Source organism: Phascolarctos cinereus, unplaced genomic scaffold, assembly GCF_003287225.1.
Source record: "Phascolarctos cinereus isolate Bilbo 61053 unplaced genomic scaffold, phaCin_HiC Scaffold_2;HRSCAF=192, whole genome shotgun sequence".
NCBI lineage: Eukaryota > Metazoa > Chordata > Mammalia > Diprotodontia > Phascolarctidae > Phascolarctos > Phascolarctos cinereus.
This window is the reverse complement of record NW_027555625.1, coordinates 148336781-148356817: the sequence shown is the minus strand read 5'-3', so window position 1 is coordinate 148356817 and position 20037 is coordinate 148336781. Positions and strand designations below refer to the sequence as shown.

The window sequence follows — 20037 nt, the reverse complement described above, 5'->3', positions numbered from 1 at the left end:
CCAGAATGGTGTTCCATTTTGTTGTTGTGGTTGTTCAGTTGTATCTGACTCTTTGTGACCCCATTTGGGGTTTTCTTGGCAAAAATACTGTTCTGCCACTTCCTTCTCCAGCTCATTTTATAGTTGAGGAAGCTGAGTTAAGTGATTTGCCCAGGATCACACAGCTAGTAAGTCTCTGAGGCCAAATATGAACTCAGGTCTTCCTGACTCCCGGCCTGGTTCTCTAGCCACTTCACTACCTAGCTACCCAGTCTTCTATTAAATAGGCCCAATTTTCAGAAATGAACATTGTACTTAAGGCCTGTACATCTTTGCTTCAAAATATATCATCATAAATGTAGAGGTTTAGTATTACCAATATTTGCTGGTGTGTTCAAAGTTAAAAAGTTTAAAATGGACAGACCCCTAATACCTTATCTCAGGCAAATTACTTAAAACCCACTTATAGAGATATTCCTTTGTTTTTCATTAATTTTTTTTTTATTTCCCACAGTTACTAGTATTTGATTATAGGATTTAGCCCCTGGTTTGATGGGCAGAGGCAGTGTTTTCCTAATAGTACAATGTTAGAACTGTCAGCAGTTAAATGTTTATGTCCCAAGTAAGGGCAGATATAATATCTTGGGGACAGTGGAAGTGTCAGCCATTGGCAGTAAAGAATGAATATTATGACGTGTGTGTGATTCTGCTACAATCTATAACCATTTAATACTTTCATCTGCATTCCTATGCAAGCTTCTCTTTGTTCTCTGTGCTTGACCAAACTATTCAAAGGTATAGCTTTAATTAACTCATGTGTGTTGTTGGACAAACACTTCCATATTTTGCATTTAGCCTTACATGTAACTTAAATGTTGGTGATAATAGAACTTTGCTCTTTTTTTAATCTGGAAGAAAATTTTAAAAACAACAACAACAATTGTGATTGAGGATGAATAAAGCCATGCTTTCCCTCAGCAGAGACAATTCCACTGGTAATATGTATAGCCTAATTTGTATTAGCAATTCATTGCTGACACAAAAGTGAGGATGAGGGACACACTCAAACCCTTGCCTTAATTAAAAAGTATAGTAGGAGACATAAAACATGGCCAGCTCTCATAAATCTGCTAAAAAAAAAAGTCAAGACTCTGTCAGATTAGTTTAAATAGAACCAACTGAGATCTCTGGAGAATTAAACAAATTCCCTGGTAGTATCTGACCACCACTTTCCTGTCACTCTCATGAACTCCACAGGCAGCAGTAGAGCTCATTAACCAGCAACCCTCCTACTCGTCGATGACAAGTTTATCCCCACAGAGTGTAAAAATTCAGAGATGATAAATTTACTCCCTCTTGTAAAATGAAACTATCCTCAGAGCAATAAAAATGCTAGGAGGCTTTAAGAAAATAAGCACTTCATCTGATAACCTACCTTCATTAACAAAGTCTGGTCCTCCCGAACAGGGCAGCTCCCCACTGCTAAGGAGAACTGTTCTAAAGTAACTGAAAAAGAAGAAATTAAAATGGTGAACTGGTTTATATTTTTTTAAAAAGTTTTCATTGTGGTGGGCAGTGGGGCATTTATGTTGTGAAATGCATCAAGCACCATCTAAAATACACTGACTACTATGCCAGTCCTTCTTCATTTTTTTCTGTAGAAACAATAACAACACAGTGATTTTTTTTTGTGAGGTAATTGGGGTTAAGTGACTTGCCTACGGTCACACAGCTAGTTGTCAAGTATCTGAGGTTGGATTTGAATTCAGGTCCTCCTGACTCCAGGGCCAGGGTTCTATCCACTGCACCAACCTCGCTGCCCCAACACAGTGACTTCTTGAGGGAAGATGTCCGCTTTTTCCCTTCTTTTTTAATCCCTGGTGTTTTACACATAGTAGGTATTTAATAAATACTTGTCGAATAGTGGTGAAGGAATGAATAAAATCCCCCTTGTAAAGCACTTGGTATGTATTAGAATACTACCTGGGGTCAAATCTTGTGTCTCATGGACACAGGGATAGAGAATATCCCCTATATAGAGGACATAGAGTTAGGAAGCCTAGCACTAACACAGGTTTATAAAACCAGTCCATTCTTTGTCCGTGGCCCACCAGCATTATTAGCACTGAGCAGTTTTCCAGCACAAAGTTCACTGAATTTTCTGGGGACCCATTTAAAATGTCTGAGCACAGGTCCAGCTTTAGGTCCTTTCCTGGTAGTATGGCAACATTTTCCTATGTGATTTTTCAATGAAGATTGTGATAGTTCATGTTTATAAAGTACTTTAAGTTTTCTAAAGTGCTTTTATCTATATTATCTCATTTGATCCTCCATGAGGTAGGTGCTTTCATTTCTTTTATTTTACAGATAAGGCAACCAAAGCTTAGACCCAGGGTCATGCTGTTAGTATGTATCTGAAGCAGGATTTGAACCCAGGTCTTCCTGAATTCAAGTCTAATACTTTATCTATTTGTAAGATAAAACAAATGTTTTATCTTATTATCAAATTAATTAATTAAAATGTTTTATCTCTGTCTTCCCTCATATAAATTCTGTAAACTCTCTAAATATTTGCAAGTCAGTGTTCCGGTAACATCTACTATCTAAAATGAAGGATAATTCATTCTTTTAAAAGATGAGCCAAGAAAAGTTATGGAGAAGGAAATGGCAAACTACTCCACTATCTTTGCCAAGAAAACCCCAAACGGGATCATGAAGAGTCAGACGTGACTGAACAACAAGAAAAGTTATGAAATATGAATTAATTTAAAATATATTTCAATTGATAATGAAATTTCTACAAATACTTCTCTCATTAAAAAAAAATTATAGAATCTTAGCATTGCAAGGGACCTTCAAGGTCATCTAATCTAACCTGTACCCAAGCAGTAACTCCCTCCAGCAAAGCCTTGAACAAAAGTCATCCAGTCTTTGCCTGAAGACCTCCAGTGAGGAAGAATCCTCTGCCTCCCAAGGCAACCCATCCCACTTTTAAAAAGCTATAAATGTTAGGAAGATTTTCCTTAAACTGAACCAAAATCTGCCCCTTTGCAACTTCTACCTTTTGCTTACATACACTTCTAACCTCCAGGGCCAGGAAGAACACGTCTAATCTCTTCCCTACATCAGCCCTTCAGATACACGAAGATAATCATCATGTTCCCCATACCCCATCTCCTTAAATCTTATCTTTTCAAGCTAGACTCTTCCAGTTCCTGAAATTATCCTCCTATGGGATGGTCTCAAGGACTTCGATCTTGGTACCATACTACTCTGAACAAGTTCTTGTCTGTTAATGTTCTTCCTAAAATCTGGTAACCAGAATTGAACACAGTACTTAGACATGATCTAAAGCAGAACACTGTGGGACTATCACCTTCCTTATGACATGATACTTCTCTTAATTCAGCCAAAGATTGCTTTATCTTTTTGGCTGCCACATCCCATTGTTGACTCATATAGAGCCTACAGGCCACCCAAAACCACAATCTTTTGCATCTGACCTTTTGTTTAGCCACACCTCTCCCACCCTATATTTCTGCAGTTGAATTTGAAAACCTGTGAGGCTGTTGTCCTTTAAAAATTAAAATTAATTTAATAGCCTACATTCATTTTGCAGTAGTAAGATAGCTGACTAATACACAATGGTGGCAATAGTTTCCTGGAGTAAAAAACAGCCTTAGCTTCTTGTAAAAAGATTTTCACCAAAATTGCTAGGTTCAATAGAATAAAAACATTTGTTAAGCACTTATTATCAGGCTTTGGATGTACCATGCTAGGCTCTGGTTAAGACAACAGGCCCTGTGCTTCCTTCTTCATTCACAATGGATGACTAAAATGTATACCTATTAATGGCTTCTCATTCCTGAATGCCATTTCTAAGCAGTGAATCACCATAAGTAATTACTCATAGCAAATGCTTGCTCTGCTTCTCTCTCAAGAGTGCTATTGCAAACTATGTCCAATACTAAACTTCTCTTATTCTTAGACTCAACCGTCAGAGGTCTAGAAAGCCTGGACTGACTAAACAGCAAAGAGTTGTTTGAAAAATGATGTCCATAATGGCACACTGGGAAAGAAGCATTAAAGAAGGCTCCAGGAGCAGAGACAAAACAAAAAGAAGATCAGAGAGTAGAGGAAGTTGGAGTTCCTTCCTGCGTCTTCAACAACGTGAGGATACCATTGAGATAGAACAGGGTTCTGGCTATTCCTGTGAGAGTAGCAAGAGCTGGGGGAAAAAAAAACCCACTACAAGTCTCATCTTTTACTTAAAAAGAAGGTAGCATAACATTAATGGAGCCACGATCTTGTTTAGGTGGGCATTCCTTTCGAGGGTAGAGATTGTAAATTATCCGTGTTTCTTTATCCTTTATTATTCATGTCCTTCTATAATTCCTCCTTATAGAAGTTACCCAACACACTGGGGGGTCTTAATGTGTGTATGTATGTGTGTGTGTGTATGTGTCTGTGTGTGTGTGTGTGTGTGTAATATGGGACTCTGGCAATGTGGTAAAGTTTATGGGCTTCTTCTCAGAATCATGTCTTTAAACACACAAAATAAAACACAGAGGATTACAAAAAAAATCCATTATATTGAAATATAATAAAATATAAGATAATACAAATAAAAATTATTTTTAAGGTTCAAAGACCCCAGGTTAAGAAGCTGTATTCTGGGTTTTTGAACATTCTTTGGTTATCAGTGTGGCGCGTAAGCTATCCATCCTTGGCTTTCACTAGATGTCTGACTGACCTTCTTTTTTGATAACACACTTCCTGTATTATGTCTTTCATGCCAATTGTTACAGGCGTCATTAGTGATGTGCTTCAGCCTATTTATTCCTACCATGCATCTCTCGTTGCCCTTTGGGTCAATCACCATTTTGATCGGATAGGAAGCCTTTTGAATGAGAACATATATCTTGGACAGGCAATGCAGATGGACTGAAAGCTAGGTCCAGAATTCAAAGGGAGGAAGAGGGAATTGAATAGGAGGAAGAGGGCACACTAGATTGCATTTGGGAAATGTGCACAGTGCTTTTGGCAATCCCAAGCTGCTCTTTCACACAAAAGTACGACTTTTAAACACTAATATTCTTCTGGTGATGCTATTTAATTATGTAGCACGGTCTATCATAATAAAGTAGTATAAATGAAGTAAATAAACCAATATGCCCCCCTTGCCCCCAATAACAGCTCACATTTCTAGAGCTTTACAATTCACTAAGCACTTTCTTCCTAATAGCTCTGTGAATTAATATAAGTATTATCTTCATTTTTACAGGTGAGGAAATTGAGGCAAAAACCCTGAATCTCTATTTTCATTGAAGTTTCTATTCCAGTGTATTCCACTGTAAGCAAATCTGTTTGTTTACTTTGAAAACACTTCCTTTAAGAAAAAAGCAGTGGAGAGAAAAGACTGTGATGCTCAGGAAAAATGACCACATAGTAAATACATGTAGTCCTGGAGATTACAATTGGCCCTCAGTAGAGTCTGGGTCAAAGTATTCCCCAAACTCTCAGTCATCTCCAAACCCAAATGGCCTTGCTGCTTAACTATAGCTATCCAGACTAGCTTCAGTCACATATGAAGTAGCTTTTTATCCTCAGCGTCAATACTGTCTTTCATTCTGCGTTTGTCACGTGGATCATAGGATTAAAACTGGAAGAAAATTTAGAGCTCAATTCAATCTCTTTACATATAAGGAAATTCATTTCCAGGGAGGTGTAATACATTGCCCAAAGTCACATGCATCACTGTGACTCAAACTCGGGCCTTTTGGCTTTAAATCCAATGTGCTTTCTGCTGCAGCATCTTGCCTGTCCTAATTCTTATGACTCTATAATATTGCACACACCATCCCAAATGCATCAAACAGAATCCTCCAACTGATAGAATAAATGCCATCATAGTTTATCCTCCATATGACAAATCATATCCATTAACTTTAACCCCCCCTCCTTGAAGACTATGAAAACAACATCACACTTAACCTACATGTGTCCATCAGGCCTCCAACACTGTAGTATCCCTACATATGAGAAAATTATGGCAGGTATTTAACTAAAGCCAACTTTAACGATATTATCAGTCAGCCAATAAGCATTTATCAAGTGCCCACTAGGTGCTGAGCACTGTGCTAAGTGCTGTTGTAAGTGCTAAGATAATCTTGAAATGAATCAAATGAGCTAGCTAAAAAATTAAATATGGAGAAAGCATATTGATGTTATAGCACAACACCTAGCACACAGTGGACACTTGATAAGAATCTGTTGAAACAAATTGTTAAATTATTCAGATAATTTATGTAAGTTCTATCTTCACAAACCTTCTGGACTTTAACCAATGAATATAGCTGGGAAGGTCAATGTTAGCTAATGTTGACATTAGCCATGGTTTAGATTTTACTTGTAACAATCTATGACATGACTAAAGAATGAACTCTGGCTAATGTCTGAGGTGAGGGAACTAATGTTTAGACGCCTTTTCAAGATTAACAATTTGTTTAGGTAAAACTTTATATTTTGTGTAATGCACACGGCTTATGAAATGCAAACCTTGTCACCTTGAAGACCTCATCTATTCTATAACTACCATCTCTATGCCAATGACTTCCAAATCTATACAACTCGCCTGCCAACTCCCCTAAACTACAGTCCTATATTTCAAACTGTTTATCGGAATCTTCCCTTGAGTGTCCAGCTGTTACTTTGAACTAAGAGTGTCCCAAATCAAATTCATCAATTTAAACCTGACTTCTCTGCCTACCCTTCCCTCCCTTTCCATTTCCATGAATGCCACCAAAAATATTTTTTCTAGTCACCTAACTTCACTGAATTAATACTTGAGTAGTTGGTTCAGTGGATAGAATACTGGCTTACAAGTCAGGACAGCCCTGAGTTCAAATCCTGCCCGAGTCATCTACTAGATGTGTAACCCTGGACAAATCATTCAACCTTCCCATGTTTCAGTTCCTTCTTCTGTAAAATGGGGACAATAATAGCAAACAGCTCACAGGACTTTTGTGAGGATCAAATGAATTGCCATATGTAAAGTGCTTTTTAAACCTTAAAGCACCACATAAATAATAGCTATTATTATTATTCTCTCTTCTATCTTTCATGTTAATTTCTGTCATTAATTCTTTATTTAAAATATCGAAGATTTACTCCTTCTTCTCCATTCTCATTGGCAGAATTTCTTCAAAAGTTTCCTAAAAGACTTCCTGATCTTCAGCCTCTTTCCCCTCCAATCGTAAATGTAGATCACATGTTCTATGACACCACTGTCTTCATGTCAAACTACAAATGTTCCCCACTGCCTATAGGCTCAAGCTTAAATTCTTCTTCCTGACATTTGTGATATGATATTAATTACACATTACACTTATTAATGTAATATAATCTAGCTCTATCTTACTTCTACAACTTACTTATTCAGGTTCCTACTTCTTTTCTACTTCATAGTTATTGTTTGGGCTTTGAAGGCTCAGAGTGAACGTAAATAATGTTTCTGTTTCTGACCAGAAACCCTGAGGCTCTTTCCCTCTCAGATTGATTTTTTTTTTGAGTAGGTAAAAGAGGCCATTTTTTGCCTATTTCTTACCTACCTCTAATCACTCAATGGGTGCTGCCTCAGACAAACTCAGTCTTGGGAAAGACCTTAGCTTAAAAAGGCCAATGTTTCCCACTGCATCTGGGGCCATCTCTGGTATTCCTGACCTATATCTTGCCACTGGACCCAAATGGCTTGGGAGGAGAGAGTGAGGCTAGTGACTCTGTATAGCCCAGCCTCACTTAAATCCAACTCACTTGCAAGTCAAGACATCACTTTCCTGATGTCATTGATTTTCCAGAATGAAGGATAAACAACAACACTTCATAGTGAAGATCATGAAAACAGCCTCACATTGAACCTACATTAGGCCTCCAGCATTATAGCCTCCAACTGTATGAGAATATTACTAATATTTAACTAAGACCAGCCTCAGCTAGATGAACAGAATTTTCATTGCTACCCATAGCTTTCCTGCCTTGCTTATTTGCTCATTCTAGAATTTCTTCCCCACCTCTCTCAATCTATCCAAATCCCATCCATTCTATTCAATGCCTTGTCTAAGCGTCCCCTTATCTAGCCCAGACTGATTTTACTCTCTTCTGATTATTGAGCAACCAGTGTATCCATACTTCAGGTATATTTTGGGAAATTTACAACATATATTGTTGGTTTTTGTTAGCTGTTCCATTTTTCACCATTGGGATTGTAACCTTTCTGAGGACAGATCTGTCTTATGTGACTTTTGGATATTTCATCATGCCCAGCACAGTGACTGACATGTAGAGACACTCAATAGACCCTCGTTGAATGGAATGGTAACACATCTCTGAAAATCAAAAAGGAACTGGGCCTACCATGAATATTGAATAGAAATCTGATTATCTTTCCTAGAAGAAGGGTCTTTCTCAAGGCAAAAAGCTTTCCTTAAACAACAACCCTAAACAGTTCACTTCAGAAATTAAAACAGAAAAAGAAGTCAAGGGAACACTTTGTTGAATATTCTTCCCTTACTCCAAACATTAACATTTACTTATATGTTTGTCCCAACATTATATTTATCTGGACCCTGTATTTTGTGAGAAGAAAAACTTTGCTAAATTCTATAAAGGCCCTTAAAAACCCTATGACACAGGGTACTGAGTGTATATTCTAGAGGGTCACACAAGGTGTGGAGAAAATGGGGTCCCTTGACAGCATCTAGACCAGACCCTATGAGGATGAGGATGAGGAAACTACATACAAGTAAATGAAAATGATTAAGATAATATGATACAGCAAACCTTAATTTCTTTCTCTCCTTTTAAAAACAAAAAGCTTTCCTTCATTGCTGATTTAACAGCCAGGAACATTATTTCATAGATTCTTATACATACATAAGAAACCAGGTGGCACAGTTGATAGAGCACTGGACCTGGATTCAGAAAATGTGAGTTCAAATGCAGCCTCAGACACTTGCCAGCTGTGTGACTCTAGGGAAGTCACATAAACTCTGTTTCCTTTGGTTTCCTCTCTGTGAAATGGAGAAAATAATAGCACTTATCTCCCAGGATTGTTGTGAGGATCTATTGAGATAATAATTTCAAAGTACTCTGTAGACCTTAAAGTGCTATACAGATACTAGCTGCTGCTGTTGCTGTTTGTACATCTGGATTGGACTTAGTTAAATAAATTAGTTAAATTATTTCCAATGAAAGGCATGATCTGACATCTGCAAATGGCAGTACAATTACACTGTAACAGACTACTTCAGATCTTCTGGGTCTCTCACATTCCTTTGGGTTCTCAGATTCTAGGATTTTTAAAGGAAAGCTTTATTGGTAAACTGAATAAAGAAAACAAGGATTTGAGAATTGATAAGGACCACTCATAACCTTGCTTCTGGTACTTTCACGGGCCATAAGGAATGAAATTAATATAAATGAACATTCAACTGATTTGGGTATAGATATGGAGGTACTAGTATGGATGTTGTTTCCAGGAGGAAGGAGATGATGATGTTGATAATACTAATAATATTTATAATAATAAGAGCTAGAATTCATATGGCATTGTAAGACTTGCAAAGCATTTTATACATTAAGTCATTTGATCCTCACAACTACCCAGTGGGGTTTTTACTGTTCAGTTGTTTCAGTCATGTCCAACTCTTTGGGACCTTTTTTGGGGTTTTCTTGGCAGAGATACTAAAGTGGTTTGCCATTTCCTTCTTCAGCTCATTTTATAGAAGAGGAAACTGAGGCAAACAGGGTGAAGTGACTTGCTGAGGATCACACATCTAGTAAGTATTTCAAGGCAGATTTGAACTCAGGAAGATGAGTCTTCCTAACTTCAGGCTTAGTACTCTAGCTACTGTACCACCTAGCCACTAAGACTATTATTATTGTCATTTTACAAATGAAGAAACTGAGTTTGAGAGAGATTAAGGACTTGCTTAGACAAAGTAAATATCTTAGGCATGATCTTAATTCAAGTCTTCCTGACTTCAAGTCCATCACTCTACTGCCTAGCTGTCTAGCTATTGATCTAGAGAGGGAAATGTGGAAAGAAAAAAAAACTGGGAGATTGAGATGAAAAGGAAAATGGGATGAGGCATTTTAGGATTACAGATTTAGAGCTGGAAGGCACCTTGGAAGTCCCTTTATCCAACCCTCTCCTGTTACAGATGACGAAACTGAGGTCCAGAGATTATGTGACTTTCCCAAGATTACACAGGTAGTAAGAAGCAAAGTTAGACATGTCACCTAGGTCCTCTGATTCTAAGTCCAATACTCTTTCTAATGATCCATGGAAGGAAATTGACATCCATGAGAAACTTGACCTCAGTGTATTTCAGTCTGTCTGGAGCCTAAATTTTTATAGATATCCAATTGCTTAAAACAAAACAAAACCAAGCAAGAAAATAAAACAAAAACCCCAGAAAAGAAAAAAATAAAGAAAAAGAAAAAAAATTGTAAAATGCAAAGAATCAATATCATTCATTTTTCTATGTAAGGAAGTACATGTAAGATGGCCGACTGGACTCCAAGTAGGGTGATTGGTTTATCTCGTCCTATGGATTTCATGTGGACCAAAGTATCCAGAAATTCTGCCCTGTAATTTTTGCTCATCTTGTCAGAGTCCTGGCACCTGGACTTCTGTCCCCACTCTGGGGTACAAATGGGTTGACAGAAGATGAAGAGTCCATGCTGAGGACAGCAAGATCACCCTTCACCAATTTGGATCTTCCCATTTGAGAGCTGATTCCTCCATGATCAGACAGGAAAAACACCCCATCTGAAACTACAATCCAGGTTCAGCATGCATGAATCAGTCAATCAATCTTTCAATCAACCGGCATTTAAATGCTTACTGTATCACAGGCACTGTGCTAAGCACTGAAAAAAAACAAAGAAAGAATGAAATAGTCCCTTCCCTCAAGAAGTTAATATTCTATTGGGGAGACTATATATACATATATATATGCATATATATGATGTAAATATACATATATACATACAAGTATGTACAAAATTAATGCAAGGTATTTTTTGGGGGGTGGAGGAGGCACCAGCAGCTGGGGCAGGGATCCTGAAAGACCTCATGTAGAAGGTGGTATTTGAACCGAGTGAGGAAACTAGGAATTCTGAGTCAGAAGTGAGGAGGAAGTACATTCCAGGCATGGATGACAACCTGTGGAAAGCACGGGGATGTGGGACAGAGTGTTACATGTCCCCTGAGGACAATTAAGTTTGGCTAGACCAAAGAGTATATGGAGAGGAATGATGTATAATAAGCCTGGAGAGGTAGGTTTGTTGTCATGTCCAACTCTTCATGACCCCATTTTGGGGGTCATGGAAAAGACACTGGAGTGATTTGCCATTTCCTTCTCTAGCTCATTTTACAAAAGAGGAAATTGAGGCAAACAAAGTGAAGTGACTTGCTCAGGGTCACATAGCTAGTAAGTATTTGAAGCTAGATTTGAACCCAGGAAGATGAGTCTTCCTGACTCCAGGCCTGGGACTCTATCCACTGTATCACCTAGCTACTCAAAGGAGAGGTATGTAGTAGCCAGGTTTTTAAGGAATTTAATTGCCAAAAGGAAGAGTTTATATTTGTTCTTAAAAGTAATAGGAGGGGCAACCAGGTGGCGCAGTGGATAGAGCTCCGGCCTTGGAGTCAGGAGTACCTGAGTTCAAATCCAGCCACAGATACTTGATACTTACTAGCTGTGTGACCCCGGGCAAGTCACTTAACCCCATTGCCTAGCCAAAAAAAAAAAAAAAGAAAGAAAGTAATAGGGAGCCACTGGAGTTTATTGAGCAGTGAAGTGACTTAGTTGGGCTTGTGCCTTAAAAACATCATTTTGGCAACTGTGTGGAAGATGACTTGGAGAAAGAAGAGATTTGAAGCATGGAGACCAATTAGGAAATTACTTCAATAATCACAGTAAGAGTTGCTAAATGGCTTGAAGTCAGGAAGCAGCTGTGTGAGTGAAGAAATGGGGATGAGCATGCAATCTCGTGAGGTAGACTTGACAAGAGTTGGTGTATTGGTATGGTAGGCCAAAAACTGACTTAAACATGGTACAGCTGCCAAAGGCTGGTAAGGAATACCCCTCCCCCTCTTTTGCCCCCAGGTGGAAGAACTGGGGCTCAGGTGCAGGCTCCCAGCCGGGCCCCCATCTGGAAAGGAGGGGCTGTCTTGCTTGCTCCTTAGCCCCGATGGACCCAACGTTTACCTCCCCGTGGATCACCTCTGCCACGGTTTATTGATCATTCCTTCGCAGACAATGGAGCCTCCACCTCCCACAAGGCAGGCTCCTTATGTATCTTTGTACAGCTGTGTAAGTAAGGCCACTGCTTGATGGCATACTTAAAACCCCCCAAACTGCTTTACTGCTTTCAAGAACAAGAGTTTGAGACCGGCATGGAACATTCCAAGGTGAAGAGGACTACTTTCCCTCAGGGGAATCCCAGCAGCTGACAGCCTTCAGTGTGGGTGTCCAAGAGGAAAGCCAAACCTTTCGACCAGATTGGGGTATTTGTGCTACTGAGACAGAAAAGGGATTGCCTCCCAAAGTGGAAGGTCTAGGCTTCCTCGATTCTCAGCAGCATGAAGTGCTGGACCCAGGGAATGGCTGGGTTGGCAAAAGTCATAATTAGGTAGGTCTGTTGGTTTGGGCAGTGTAATTGGTTTGGGTAGATAGGTGGCGCAGCAGAAAAAGTGCTGTCCTGGAGTCAGGAAGACTCTTCTTCCCGAGTTCAAATGCTGCCTCAGACCTCTATTAGTTGGGTGATTCTGAGCGAGAGACTTAGCCCTGTTTGCCTCAGTTTCCTAATCTGTAAAATGGGCCGATGAAGGAAATGGCAAACCGCTCCAGTATCTTTGCCAAGAAAACCCCAAATGGGGTCATGAAGAATCAGACACAACTGAAACAGCTCAACAAACAACAAACCAGAGGGAAAGACTAAGAAGAAAAAAATGACACTGACTGAGAGGCCTTTAATCCTGGTTCTAGAATGGACTAAGCAGCTCCAGGCTGGCCAGAATCTTCGGATTTCGCGTAATAATAACAGCTGGTATTTACAAGCACTTCAAGGTTTTCGGACAGCTTTAATAACAGCAACAATTATAACAGCATGAATATAGCTTGTTAAGGTTTGTAAAGCTCCTTACAAATATTATCTTATTTTATCCTCACAACAAGAGCAAGTAGCTGCTGTTATTATTACCATCTTTCAGAACAGGAAACAGAGGCCGTTAATGGTTAAGTGACTTGCTCAGGAACATACAGCTAGTTAGTGCTGGTCAATTTTATATACACTGTCCTATTTTATCTTTAAAGCAACCATGTGAGATGGGTGCTATTGATATCCTCACTTTACAGATGAGGAAACTGAGACTCAGAGAGGTTAGTTGTCCACAGCCACTTGTCTATATGACAGTGACGACTTGTCCATAGCCACACCACTAGCAAACATCTGAAACAGAATTTGCACCCAAGTCTCCCTGACTACAAATCTGCTACCCTATCCACTACCGTGCTGTTTGTAATAGTGGCTCTTCCTATGTATTCCTTCACAACGTCTCTCTTATACGCATCTTCCTCTATGTTCCATAACTCATTTGGGCACTCAGCAGCCTGGACTACTGCAATAGCCTTCTAACTGGTCTCCCTCCCTCAAATCTTTCCCCATTTCCAACCCATCCTTGACTCAGCTGCCCAAGTGACCCTTCTAAAGTGTAGTGTATCATGTCACTCCCTGCTCCTTGAGTTCCAGTAGTTCCCTCCTTACCTCCGGGATCAAATATGAAGTTCTCTATTTGGCATTTAGTTCTCTTTAATAACCATGCCCCTTCCTACTTTTCCAGTCTTGTGACATTTTACCCACCTTCTCATACTCTGCCCTGAGCAGTGCCAACCTTGCTGCAATTCCTCAAACATGACCTTCCACGTCCTGTCTCTCGGCCTCCTGGTGCCTCATACCCTTCCTTGTCCTCTCACCTCCACTACTTAGCTTCTCCACTTCTTCAAGTTTCAACTCATATTGACAAAGCCTACTGAGATTCAAATGGAGCTACTTGACTATGCTTTTAAAACCAAATCACTCCGGCTGTCACTGATTGGCCAACAATAGGTCCCAGTCCAGGCCTCACTTGTTCATTGTTTGGGTTTTGATGGCTCAGGGTGAGCCGTAAACAGCAATTGTTTCTGTTCAGGCCAGAAACTCTGAGGGTCTCCCCTTTCTTGACTGATTCTTTTGTGAAGGCAAAGTGGGCCATCTTTTACCTCAATTCTTGCCTAGCCTTTAATTACCAAATGGGTGTTGCCTCAGACAGACTGAGACCTGGGAAAGATCTTAACTTTAAAAGGCCAAGGTCTCCCACTGCATCTGGGGCCATCCTCAGTCATCCTGACCTATGTCTTGCCACTGGACTCAGAATGACTTTGGAGGAGGGAGTGAGGCTGATGACTTTACACGGCCCTGTCCCACTTAAATCCAATTCACTTGTAAGTCAAGACAACACCCTCCTGCTGTCACTGGTCCTCTTCAAAAGACAAACAACAACATACTGAACCTTCTTTGAGTGGCCTTTTCCAGTCTCTTCTCCCTCATCCCCTGATGCTACTGCCTTCCCTTTCAGATGACCTTCTACTCAGTTCGTATATCTCTTGTATGATGAACTCAGTTATTCAAAAGTTGTTTCCACCATTAGAATGTAAGATCCTCAAGGGTAGGAATCAATTTTTGTCTTTCTTTGCATTCTCCACAACTTAGAATAGTGCCTGGCACATAGTAGGTACCCAATAAAAAATGTTTGCTGATTGACTGAAAAACTTCAAGAAAGATTTTTATCTGTTGACTTGTCAAAGTTGGATCCCTTACTAGGTCCTAACCTGGTCTATCCCTCCAGAATATCTGAGGAGGAGATACTTCATAGTTAACTCTCTCCCCTCCCTGCCATGGGACTTTTGTCCGTTCCCAAACAGGGCATTTGCCAGTTCCTTGATATCTTGGACCACAATGTCTGGGCACCTTGGGGGTGACTGCCAAGAGTTCTTCCTTCTTTAAAGAATTAGATGGTGTCAGCTTGACAACTCATCATGATGCTTCCCCATCGATTCCTACATGGGTTGTGCAGTGTAACACGCCACATTTTCTCACTTTGAGCAATGACAGCTTTTGTGGGCTTGTTTTTCTGTAGTGGCTGTTACTCTAGGTTTCTAAATTCTCCCGCCCACCTCTTTTTCTAAAACATAACAAAGAAATGATGAAAAAAAATTTTTTTTCAGAGAGAATTTCAGCTTTGTTTTCAGAGTCAACACAGAGAGAGGAAATTGAATAGGAATTTGAAACTTTTTTTTCCCCTTTTGGCAACTACAGGGTTGTGTGTGATGTCTAGTTTTGTGGTGGCATGTGGGTGTACACCATCTACCTTCTTTTCTTTGTCCCGTGTGATCTGTTCCAGTGGGTAGACAGGGCATTGAAATGTACAATAATCCTCCTCTTCTCCTAGGTGGCCCACATATCTTTACCTCCCATCCCATTAGGGCTGAGCCCAGGAGCTGAGTAGGGTTACAGGCCCTTTAGGTGAAGGGTCACAGACTCCCTACTGCACAGGCCTTTTGAGCAGAGAGCATGAAAAAGTCCTGATGTTTTGGAACCTGAATGAAACCAATAGATTTCCCCCCCTCAAAAAATCATAAAGCAGAGAGGAAAACAGGAAGAAATGTTTTGCCCATTGCTTTGCAGCAAGCAAGAGGGAGAAATGAAACTGGTAGAGATTGGTCCTCTTTTGGCCAAGAAGGTTACAGTGGGATTCAGGGTGAGGGTAGTGGGAGGTGGTGCAATAATGTAAAAACATTCACAATGGTGCTTGGGCATTTCTGCCAGCTTCCCTCCAGGAATGAGGCAGTACAAATGATACAAGGTCAACAGTATTCAGTCCTATCCTTCAGAAATATAGAAGAAATAGATGAGAGAAACGACTTCACTTTAGCGAAGTACAAATACCTTTGATCCAATGGTGTTTTATACCTTAAAGTACTAGGTAGATGCAAGTCCCTATTATCATCCTTATCCTCCCCAAGGTTGCCAAATTGCCTTTCATTCCACTCAACAAGCACTTATTAAATGCTTATTCAGAGGCAGTATGGTACTGTGGGTAGAGGGTCAGCCTTTTAATCAGGAAGACCTGGAATCAAGCCTAGCCTCTGATACATACGAGCGACGTGGCCACGGATGAGTCTAAGACCATAAGTTACAGAAGACATGCCTATCTGTACCTGTGGAGGGAATTCCTATACTAGAGAGTTCCCTGAAGTGATCAGATCAGAGGTCTGGATCACAATAACAACAAAATATGGAAGGCCCTTTGCTGAGGATGTGTGGATTCTAAGTGTCTGTGACTTCATCAGTGTGGGGAACGCTTTCCACCAATGAGAGCTTATTACTCTTATGGAGGTTTTGGTGACCTAGACTATATCTGCTAAAGATTGTTATAGGTAGATTTTGAATGACACAAGGACTAGACACATCCCTCCCCTCATTCTTACAGGAGTTGCCTCTGGCTATAACCCAACTGTTTTCAGGAACCTTGGTTCATTACTTACTGTCTTCCCATAAGCAATCTCTCCTACCCCAAATAACAGAATGCTCAATTAGTGTCCATCACTACCACTGGCCTTCCAACAGCACAAAAGCAACCAATCTCCATCATAAACTCTGTCCTAAGTCCCACCTAGACCTCAGGCAGGCCATTTAAATGTTCTGAGACTCAGTTTCAATACCAGTAAAATGAGAGGGTTGGTGTAGATAATGAGTTCTTAACCTTTTCTGTGTCATGGATGCAATCTGGTAAGGGCTATTGACCCCTTCTCAGAATAATATATGTTGCCTATATTCATAATAGAGGAACATGCTAAATTTCAGTTAGAGGTTAGTAAAAATAAAGATATAATTTGTTTTTCCCATCCAAGGTCACAGACCGTCACTGAAATTGAACTTCACTACCATGTTTTGGCTGCCTTCTACCTTTGAAGTTCTTGTATCCCCTGTGGTCTTCTCACCCTGGAGCTGCTCCACCTTTGTGGTACACTTGTCCACTGGTTCTGGGAGTTTCTCCTAGAAACCACATTTTGAGAAAGGGCTCTGGTTAGCCATCCTCCATTCCTCTTTGGTTTCTACTTCTAACTCTCTGGACTTTATCACTATTTTTCTCCCTCCTCCTCCCACTTTTAGAGTATTGTGTTACTATGAAAATGTAAACTCTTTAAGGGTAGGGACTGTCTTTTTTTTTTTTGCTTCTATTTGTATCTCTTAGCACAGTGCCTGACACGTAATAAGCACTTGAAAAGTGCTCAATTATCCATAGACCCCCTTGAGGGCCCATGGACCTTAATAAGGACCCCTGGTTATCCAAGGTCTAGATGATCTTTAAGGTCTCTTCAAGCTCTACGTTCTTTCAGCCAAGGATTTTCTAGCTCTAAATCCTATGGTCCTGATGGACAGCTTAAACCAAGTGGTATCTCTAAAGCTATATTATACCTAACCATGTTGATCAAAATTGGGTAGGCTAAGCACTTGGAATGGAGCCAGTTTGTGATTTTGAAGATGGGTCTGGTCCTTAGGTTTCTGAAATTTGAAAACTTCTGTCTTATCACAAATTGGTCTCATTTAAAACAGACCAAAATATTTCACATTGATAAAGTTTCTTTATAAAAGCATAAGAGGACCAAAATGCCCTGATTTCTGTGAGACAGGCCTAGATTTAAACTATGTATACTTCATGGAGATCATATTCCAGAAATAGGCTCTTTTTCTACTTTTTCTGGGATATCTGATCATTTCAGCCCAAGAGTTCTATAGATATCTCTTAAATTTGGTTTTCTAGAACCAATCTGGTCCTAGCTAGAAGAAAAAACACAGCTGGAGACAGGCTAAGCCAACTGGTAACAGCCCTTGAATAATCTCTAGATCAGGAGGAGGGAGAAGTAGATCTGTTTCAAGATGGAAGAATATGAGAGAAACCTTTCTACCACCACACTCGTGAACATTGTTAGAAAACTACATTATTCCTTCTTTTGAGGCATGCAACTCAGACTCCATACTGGCAAAGGTTATAATTACTTCTCCACCTCTTGAGTATAACACAGGGGAGCTGAAGATGGTTGAAGATAGTTGGCTTCTGAGGTTCCTGTTAACTCTAAGATTTGGTGATTCTGAGAGTAGAAAGTAGAAGAAAGTAGGCCTTTCTCCCCCTTCCCCTCCCCTCCCCATTACAATGTCAGATTTTTGAGAGAGGGAAGTGTTTTCACTTCTTCCTTATATCTAAAGTGTTCAGCACAGGGTCTGGCACATAGAAAGTAGTTAATGAATGCTTACTGGCTGATCAATTTCTGCTTTCCCATCTGACAACCAGGGTACTGACCGAGTTTAGAGGCATAAAACAGCTGATAAGTCTGTTAGGTACATTCTGACCAAAGTGGATTTGGTTATCTCTACTCCCTGCTGGGAAATGAGGAGTCATGACTGATTCTATTAGGCAGAGACTTTAGTCCTCAACTGATCTTTCAGAATAGAACCAAAGTGTCTCTTTTCCCCCTCACTGGCACAAAAGTATCTTTACAGCAATTGTCTGAATTTTGTAAAATCTAATAGAATGTTTATTGCTTAGGATGGGTTTTGCATGGAATTTAATTTGTGCTAATCAGTTGGAGACAGAGCAACTGTATTATTAAAAAAAAACACGTAGGGAAATGAGACTGCTCATTTTTTAAGGATCCTTGGGCATGTGACCTTTTGAAAAGGAATGATTCTCATAAGAGCTACGCAGCTCACCCAAGCCTGAGGACAGCGCTTTGTACGGAGTAATCATTCAAGAAATATTTGTTGTCTTCCATTGTTCTAAATGTAAATTAAGTATGAAGGAAAGGAAAGCAATCAACTTTCTCTCCAGTCGAGATAATTTCATCTTTTATGGGAGTTAGCTAATACTCTAGAAATATCCACAAGGGACAGGAATGCTCAAAGAAAAACAGGCATCCTTCATCCATCAGATTTCCTTAGAAAGATGCCCCTTCTCCCTGATTTTAAAGATACCCCCTCCCTAATTCTTATAGATTTTTTTCTCCACCTGAATCAGTCAAGAGTTAAAGGTTCCTTTCAATTAATTTTAACATGCTTCCCCCATCCCATAAAAAACCTAAAGGATTTGGAAATCTTGGCTGATCTTCTCTGACACTTAAACTAGTTTCTCCAGTTTACAAGTAAAGCTTTTCTTAAGATGCCATATAGTTACAACTTAACAGCACCGCTATTTCCTGAGACAATTTGAAATTGTGTCTCTCCATTACTGAAACATATCATGATTATTTGAGGATAGTTGGAGCAATGAATATGAAAGGCAGAAAAGTAATTTGTGGTCTGAGCACCTTAAGGGAAGCAAGCATCTGTTGGTGCTTAATCGGGTCAATGTTTATTTGGTTTTAACCCTTATTCTCATCCAACCAGGCTCAGCCATCTGCGTTACCATGAATAGGTCAATAAATGGCTCTGGACCTCTGTTTCTTTCTTCACAAAATTATGTGGTTGCAGTAGATACTCTGTAAAATGCTTTCTATCTTTCAGAGTCTCTTGTTTGCTGAATTCTTCACTATTGAATCAGCAATAGAAAGTAAGAAGAGATTAATTATGTCTTCCTTTTAACCTTTTTTTTTTAATAAGGGAGAAAATAGATTTTACTGGATCATAGAATCATAGAGCTATAGCTGGAAGGGGCTTCAGTGGTCAAGTCCAATCTTCTCACTTAAAAAAATGGACATCTTTTGTCTTAACCATCCTTTTATTTCCAAATGGTTCCTTCCTCTCTCCCTTACCCATCTCTTATAACTAAGAATGAAAAAGAAAGCAGTTGGGCAAAGCTAACTGACCCATCCCACACCCACAGCTCAAGAACTAAGGGAGATCTATCTTCCCATCTCTTCTTCTAGGCCAACCTTGATCATTACAATTGCACAG

At 39.8% G+C, this 20037-nt stretch overlaps 1 protein-coding gene across 3 annotated transcripts in view; it reads right to left on the bottom strand.

The window, feature by feature from the left end:
* Positions 1–20037, bottom strand: part of ACOXL (acyl-CoA oxidase like) — a 539860-nt gene that overhangs the window by 79351 nt on the left and 440472 nt on the right. For all 3 annotated transcript variants that reach the window (XM_078149677.1, XM_020987606.2, XM_020987628.2), the window contains one exon: positions 1415–1485. In XM_078149677.1, the coding sequence (XP_078005803.1) occupies positions 1415–1485 (71 nt within the window). The remainder of the gene's footprint in view (positions 1–1414; positions 1486–20037) is intronic.